We start from the raw sequence: 8,137 nt of genomic DNA, 5'->3' as shown, positions 1-8,137 counted from the left end.
AATAAAAAGAGTGGAGAACAATAAAAAAGCAACAAACAAATAGCAACAAGAGAGGAATCCTTCAGCTCTAAAACCCTAATTCAAACTATACACTTTGTGTTCCTCTTTGTTATATATTTATAAAAGATTTTACATAGTTTTGGCAGCCTTAAAAATGCGAGGAGTACCAAAAAAAGGTATTGAGCTAATCAAACTATTTTCTGAGGACTTTGGTGAAACAAACTGAGGTAAAAGTAGAAATACTTCACTCACTGTACCTGCCTCCAAAACTGAAGCAAAATGTACTGAGTAGTAAAATTGTGCTTCTATGCAGAAAGGCCACTTCCAGAGAGTCATGTGATATTATTGTACACAATTACTGTAGCTGTAAAAAAAAAAAAAAAAAAAAAAGGAAATACTCAAGCAAAGTAGGCCACAAGTACCTCAAAATTGTACTTAGGTACAGTACTCAGGTACATGTATTTAGATACAATTCAACTTAAGTCTGTGAGAAACTCATCATCTGTCTCTTAAAAGTCAACCTTTCAAATAAAGAAACCTCAATATTGAAATTAGCAGATAAGTGGTTTTCACTGGACAGGAAGGTTATGACCAAATGTAATCAGAAAAGTAACTAGTAACTGAATCTGCAGGTCAGATGTAGTGGAATAGAGGTGTTCGATGTTTCAGCCATGGCAGCGCTCCGGGTGGGCGGGGTTGACCCGATTAGAGGGGCGGGGCAGTTGAGAGGTCAAAGTTGAATTCATTTTGCCTTTTGTGCCAGGCAGAAGAGTGGAGTCCGATCGAACAGCGGCGTCTCTTCCCTCTTCCCCGGATCCTTTCAAAACTCCCTCCCGAACCTCTCCCCTTCTACCCTTGCCACCCTACCCACCCCCTGAACACTCTTCAAGGGACGGTTCGGGTAAGACCTCCAGAGCTGTGGCTTTGTTTTCCTTCTCTTTGCCTTCCTTTGAGAGTGAAGGACGGGGATAACTCGGCGTGCCTCTGTGCGCTCCGTAGGCCGCGGGATCTGACTATTTCCTGGATTAGATGATGCTAAAGCTAGCGACCTGGATGGAAAATTACCGAACTGAATTCAACTTGAGGTTGTAGCTAGTCAGTGGGTTTCAAACGTGGGTGGAAATTGTACACACTGGGCTGCTCACTAGTCCAGCACTTTAGTTATTCCTGTAGTCATGAATGTAGGAAGTTACGGCAGAGATGCTAACTTAGCCTCCAGAGCTTGCTTGCGTGACTAGCCGTGATGCTCACTCCAGTATTGGATTTGCGATGTTATCGTTATCCCACGGGTCTTTTGTTGATACTAACGAGGGACACTCGACATAAAGTTGCTTAAATACAAAAAGGGCTATTGGCAGCTTGCATTCAGACCTTTAGAAAATAGCGAAAACCTATGTCGCCACAGCTGTTAAATGCCAGGAAATAGTCACTGCCACAGAGAGACAGTGGGTCATTGTGCTAACGTGAATGAGTGGACCCGGGCCAGTCTAATGTGAATTACTGGACAGAAACGTCTCATTCTTTCGGGGTGGCTAGCTAACGTTATGAAAGTACAGTGCAAGCTCAAGTCTACAAGATGTTAAATGCCTGCATTACTGCACTGACAGCAGCTTTTTTAGTAAACAAGGCTTTCTAGTAAGATGTCCTCATAGTTTCCAGTAAGTACATTGTCCCTGACGGTCACATTTTCCACTCTGTTACAGACTTTCAGCCAGTGACCAAAGACCCACTTTGTTGGCCAGTTTAGTGTGCAAATTCAGCTGCAGCAATGGACTCAAGTCTGGTCGAAGGAGGACTTAATGTCACCTTAACCATCAGGCTACTCATGCATGGGAAGGTGAGTGTGGCTGCATGCTATGTTTGATAATAAGTTTGAAGTCACTCCACAGTTTAATCAGGATGATCTCTGAAGACCAACACTCACGGTTTCCTCTGGCTGTGACCGCAAAGAATGCTTTTCTTGCTTTAATGCGAATGTTTCTTCTCTTCTGTAGGAGGTTGGAAGCATCATTGGCAAGGTGAGTTTTTTATTCTGCCAGTATGACACTATCTACACTTTGTCCCTGTGGTGTGTTTTGTAAATATTGTGTATTTGTAATTTCTTCACAGAAAGGAGAGTCTGTGAAGAAGATGAGAGAGGAGGTAGGTTTATTTCTTTTCCACAAATATGTCAGCAAACAAGAAGACACATGTTCACATCTTCCGTGACACTGACTCTGACTCATGCATCATATGATAAGGGTGCGACTGATTAGATACTTCCATTTTTGTCTGTGCAGAGTGGTGCCCGCATCAACATCTCAGAGGGGAACTGTCCGGAGAGGATCATAACTCTCGCGGGACCGACCACCTCCATTTTTAAAGCCTTCTCTATGATCATTGAGAAATTGGAGGAGGTTTGGATCTGCTTGCTACATCTTAAACCAGACACTTTATTGCAATGGAATTGACACTGTTTGACACAGATTTTCCTCTTTTTGTGTCATCTTCCCTCCAGGACATCAGCACCTCAATGACTAACAGTACGGCCACCAGCAAACCGCCGGTCACCATGCGCCTTGTTGTGCCTGCCAGCCAGTGTGGCTCTCTCATTGGCAAAGGTGGATGCAAGATCAAGGAAATCAGAGAGGTTTGTCACATGAGGTTTATTTCTTTTGTTTATTCTCTTTTTATTGAGTTCAACTGAGGCCCATACAAACAATGCAATTATTTTCTTAGAGCATTATATCCAGATGCAACTTCTGTGTGTTTCTCCCCTTTAGAGCTTGGAGTAATGCGATTATTTTTGAAAGATGTGTTCACTTTCAAGACATGTAGCTGAAGAAATGCATTCACATTTGTTAATGAATGTTGGAGCAAAGGCAATAATTTTAGATTAAAGTCACTAAGGTCGTAATTGTTTTTTTTTATTTCATGTTTCTGTCTGCTCCAGAGACTGAGAAATAAAAGGTTTTATTGAGCACTGACAATTCTGTCAAGTTCTTTAGAACGCCCTCAGTTTTTTGGCGGTGTTGTCAATCGATGCCTTAGGCGTTGGAATGCATTTTTAATGGGTATTTTAACCCGTCTTCACAGGTTGTAACAAAGGGGAATACAGCCGAGTTACAGTGGAAACGCAGAAGCAAATAAGATTCATGACAGTAACTAAAAATACAGATTAATGTATGAAATTGAATGGTTGTATCGGTCTTAAGTACACAATCCAACATCTTTTCTAAAAATGTGTCTGTTACAGTCTAATAGAAAAGATAATTCTTTCCACGTTAAAGAGGAAACGGTGTGTCCATTGTCGATTTATCCAGCTTTAAGCACTTTCTTGTCACAGCCATCTTGAACCTGTGTGTTACACCTGCCGTGTCCTAACTTTTGTTGTTTGTGGCTGTGTCTTTGCAGTCAGCCGGAGCTCAGGTACAAGTAGCAGGGGACATGTTGCCCAATTCCACAGAGCGTGCCATCACTGTCGCAGGGACCCCACAGTCCATTATCGAGTGTGTCAAGCAGATCTGTGTTGTCATGCTTGAGGTACAGGCACGGTTGATTTGTAAAGCTACTTTTACTTTTTGTAAATGTGTGATGACTGACGATGGTGTATTACTTTCTGTGTTGCTGTCAATGTTGTGTCAGCACTTAACAGTGGCTGTTTCCATTTCTGTAGTCTCCACCAAAGGGAGTGACCATCCCGTACAGACCCAAACCCTCAGGCTCTCCTGTCATCTTTGCAGGTGGTCAGGTAAGCAACAAAAACATTTATTAATGTAGATGTATCACTGGTACTTTTTGACCCAGCAGTGTCCTGTGTTTTCAGAAAATGGTCAAAAGAATTTAATTATAGTTCCGCTATCATTTTAGTCTTGGTTGTGCTGTCTATAGCATGTCTGTCTTTATTCTGGTGACACACCAAGGACAGAGGACTGATGGATATTGGACTTCACTGTGTATGACACTACCACACCCTCCTAAGTGCTGTTCTCTCCTTGCAGGCTTACGCTGTCCAAGGGCAGCACGCCATTCCACAGCCTGATGTAAGTGAAGGGCCCTCTGTAAGTGATCCAATATATTTGCAACTTCGGTCCTGGGAAGCCATACCACCTTCTTATTTCATCCCTCTGACTCTTTTTTTCCAACCACTGCCTGAAACACATTCATTTAATATTACCAAATATTATACTCATTTAAAGTTTCAACCATTTTTTACTTTTCCCCCCCTGTAGACTAAATCATGGGCTTCATGTTCCATTTCATATTTTCCTCTCATAATCATGATACAAAAGGGAAATAATTACAAAATTTCAGCATTGAAATGTCTGCCAGATTCCTCACTCATGGTTTCTGTTTGTGTTTGTTTTCCCCTCCACATTCTTTCCTCCATTGTTTCAACAGCTCACCAAACTTCACCAGCTGGCCATGCAGCAGAGCCCCTTCCCCATTGCACATAGCAACCAGGGCTTCCAGGGTAGGTGGACAGATTGAAAGGGGGAATGCGATTGCTGTAGATTTGTAATAATCCACAGTCAACACACTCATGGGCTTTCTTTATATTTCTTCAGCTGGGATGGATGCCTCTGCACAAACTGGCTCTCATGAGCTGACCATTCCAAACGATGTAAGTGCCGTTTATCTCATGTTTGCTTTTTTACAGTGTTTGTAAGAAAGCTGTGCCACTTTTAGTAAGCTTATTTTTCTTGCTGTTTGTATCTTTTCCTCATGCGCTCACATTTTTCTCTTTCCTACTCAGCTCATTGGTTGCATTATTGGACGTCAGGGTGCAAAGATCAATGAGATTCGTCAGATGTCAGGGGCTCAGATCAAAATTGCCAACCCTGTGGAGGGCTCAACTGACAGACAGGTCACCATCACTGGCTCCCATGCCAGTATCAGCCTGGCTGAGTATCTGATCAATGCTCGGTAAGAGGCTCTGTGCTAGTGCAACACATCCATTACAGAGCAGCAAGTTGACAGAACACAGCAGTGTGTGACGGTTTACTTTGTATCTGAAGTAGTGAAACACTTTGGAGTACAGTTTGTCAGCTGCAATGTGATGCTAGGAAACATTTATAGGCTTTTCAAATTTTACAAGATAATAACGTGAAAATTAGCTTTTAACTGATTCTCGAGTATTCTTGGTATATTTATTTGGCCTGTAAGTATGTCAGATATTTCAGAAGCAAAGACTTCTTCAGGGTGCCTCTATGCATCATCATCATCATAAGAATAAGAGAAATCACTGCAAAATAAAATCGAGGTTGCTGGGTTGCTATCATTTTAGGCAGTTTCAACTGGTCAATTACTGTACGTGGAGGTAAAAGACAGAAATCTTGACTTGTGCTGGAAATGATGCGCTTTCACATCACATCATCCTACTTCCAACTTTGAAATGTATCATGATGGAATTAGTCTGATTTGGATAGGTAGAGAGGTTTTAGGGAAACTTTAAGTTAAAGTAAACCTAAAACCTGTTAATTTGATACCATCATTTGTGTGATTGTACTCAGTTTTGAAAGGTTTTATACCCTTGTGTTTCTTGTCAGCTCATTTTACTCCCTCTATTTTTAAATGTATCAGTTTTATTGTTTTTTTCATTTAGTGTTTTATGATTTTAATCATAAGCATTGTATGGATGATGTATATCAGGCTTCATCAGCCCATTGCTATAGATTGGTATCATTAATAATGTAGCTCAAGAGTGACCGTACAGAGCCATATTACTTCTGTTGACTTAACAAGCACTGTATGTACACATTCTGGTACAGCAGGTAGTGTTATGCAACTGTACAGTTGGTTTGCAATCAGCAGATAAAGACAGAAGAACAACAAGAAGAATGAGCAAAGCATGTTCTCCAAGGGTTCAGAGGAGGGAAAACTTGTTGTTTTAACACAACAGATCCTAACAGCTGTGGAATATTAAACACCCCATCTTTGCTCACAATATCAGAGCCTTCTTATACTCTTGTGCTTAAACTACAGGTTGGGAACTAATATTGAAGTTACAAAATTGTGAAAACATCAGTTGCCTTGTTAGTATAGGCCATGAGAAGCTGGTAATTATTGGTTATAGGTTTCAGCAAAAAAAAAAAATCCGTACTGTCCATCCCCAGTTTACACTTACATTGACATCTTATTAATGGCACTTGGCTGTATAAAAGGTGCTGCACTAATAAAGTGTGATTGACAGATTGGAGACGAAAGGGATTTAATGTCTTTATCATTAATAGAGCATTGGTATGTCTGCTTTTTACAGACAGGAAGTGTAATTCAGAGATGATAAAAATTTCAGGAGGGAGTGGATTATAAAACAGTCGTCATGCTCCTCACTTACCAGACTTCAGGCATTTGGATTGGGTTTTGCTTTTGCCAAATTATAGAATGTTGTTCATAATTGTACAGGATATTCTGCAGGAAAGTGGGTCAGCCTTATAGAACTGAAATGGCGCGCTGAGCTACTTAAAATCGGTGACAAGAAATGCCACTTTCCACCTGTTGAAACTAAGATACAGGAATTCTGAGTGTATTATTTCAGTAATCAAGCAATGCGATACTGTCCAAACAATTTTGTATGAGCTCCGGTTATTTGAGTCAACGTTAAGTTTTTCTTGTTTTTTGTCGCTCTTCAGGCTGTCTTCTGAAGCTACTGGACTCGCAGCCAACTGATATGGAGGTTCTTCATCAGCACCTAATGTAACCCCTCCCCCTACTTTTTACCAAGAGGTCCCTTATTGAACTTAATGCAAAAACCAAGTACTCTAAACTCACTGTTTTCTCCTCTGCTTTGGTTATAAACCTTCTCAGTTGTAATTACACCATTATCATATCATGATATTGGTATTTTATTTATTTATTATGTTTTTAAATTCCCTTTGCATATAGTTTTTAAAGACTTCCTTCTGTTGTATTTTTTCCTCTTATTTTACTGTATATCTGTATGATCTTCTTGATATAAGTAAAGTTTTAGAAAAATCTGAAAAGGCATAAATAATGTTTTTCTTATGTCAGATTTTTCTTAGAAAATGTAAAAATGAAGAAAAAAAGACACACAATAACATTATAGATGGACTGTTCTTCCCCTTCCTTTTTAAATATCTATTTATTTTTATTTAATACACAGCTCCTTGTAAGAGTAGAATCATGATATTTGCCATCTTCTATTTGAAGCTGTACTTTCTGAAAGAGGCATTGTGGGTTTAACGGGTTTCAGTGGGTGTAAATGATCTCCGGTTGAAGATGTATGCAGGAAAAAACCTTTTTACTCTGAAGGCGATTTATCCCTTGTTGAGTGTGGGGTTCAAAGGAGAATTTTAAGCTATGTTACATTTCACCTCTAATTTGCTGAGTAATTGTTTTGTGTCATTCCTGTGTTTCCATCCGTTTTATTTCTTGATCAGGACTTTTGAGCATTGTTGTGTATTGGATTCTGATAAGGGTGGGTGGGCCATGGTCACCAGGAATGGGCCTGAATGAGAGGAAAATATTTTCTTTTCTCTGAAATTACTAAGACCATAGTAATGACGATGATGATAATAATAACATTGAAATGTTTGTTTTAAATAGAGAAAATATTTTTTTTAACTGCAGGGCTGGGGAATGCTGCAAGGGGCAAAACTACAAGACATATTGGTCTTTATAAGTATATTATGCTGAGGTATTAAATTATGATTAACTAGAAGGAGAATTATAGAATTAACACTAGTTTCCTGCTATCCTTTTTTGCCTGGGTCAGATTTTATTTTTTATTATTCTTTGCAGGATGAAGAAACACGTTTTTGTGCACGTTTTCAAACTATTGTAGATCTGGGTGCAATTAAATTGTTGAAGAAATGAAATGCAGAAATAAAAAGATGTGAAATGCTTAAACATTTGTCATTCTTATGTTGCCATGTTTTTCACAAAGGCTGCTAAGAGGACTGGTAATCAAACTCAGATTCATTGAACGCCCATTACGGTCTCATTTTTGTTTCTTCCTTTCTCTTAGTGTTTTATTTACTATGTTCTTGTGCATGTAAAGGTTCAAAGTCCGCACTAACACAAGCTCCTCACTGCTCTTGAAATGCTTCGTCAGTAGTCCCTGCTTTTTATTCTGTGACTCTGACATCACAGTACGTCACAATGTTATACATTTGCATAATTAATGCATAGCAGCTAG

The 8,137-nt window shown here is 39.6% G+C and overlaps 1 protein-coding gene across 2 annotated transcripts; it reads left to right on the top strand.

Moving 5' to 3' along the window:
• Positions 1-736: 736 nt before the first annotated feature.
• LOC115584729 (poly(rC)-binding protein 2-like) lies at positions 737-7,848 on the top strand. 2 transcript variants are annotated; one of them, XM_030422354.1, is made up of 13 exons: positions 737-901; positions 1,704-1,837; positions 1,995-2,018; positions 2,110-2,142; positions 2,280-2,396; positions 2,498-2,629; positions 3,394-3,522; positions 3,656-3,730; positions 3,981-4,022; positions 4,381-4,453; positions 4,548-4,603; positions 4,736-4,905; positions 6,612-7,848. In XM_030422354.1, the coding sequence occupies exons 2-13, from the start codon at positions 1,769-1,771 to the stop codon at positions 6,646-6,648; spliced, it is 957 nt and encodes a 318-aa protein (XP_030278214.1). In that variant the 5' UTR covers positions 737-901; positions 1,704-1,768; the 3' UTR covers positions 6,649-7,848. The 2 variants fall into 2 exon arrangements, with proteins under 2 accessions (XP_030278214.1, XP_030278213.1); XM_030422353.1 differs by having other exon boundaries at positions 3,981-4,040.
• Positions 7,849-8,137: the final 289 nt, after the last annotated feature.

Source organism: Sparus aurata, chromosome 7 (assembly GCF_900880675.1).
Source record: "Sparus aurata chromosome 7, fSpaAur1.1, whole genome shotgun sequence".
Lineage (NCBI taxonomy): Eukaryota > Metazoa > Chordata > Actinopteri > Spariformes > Sparidae > Sparus > Sparus aurata.
Note: the sequence above shows the minus strand (reverse complement) of the source record. Positions and strands in the feature narration are given on the sequence as shown.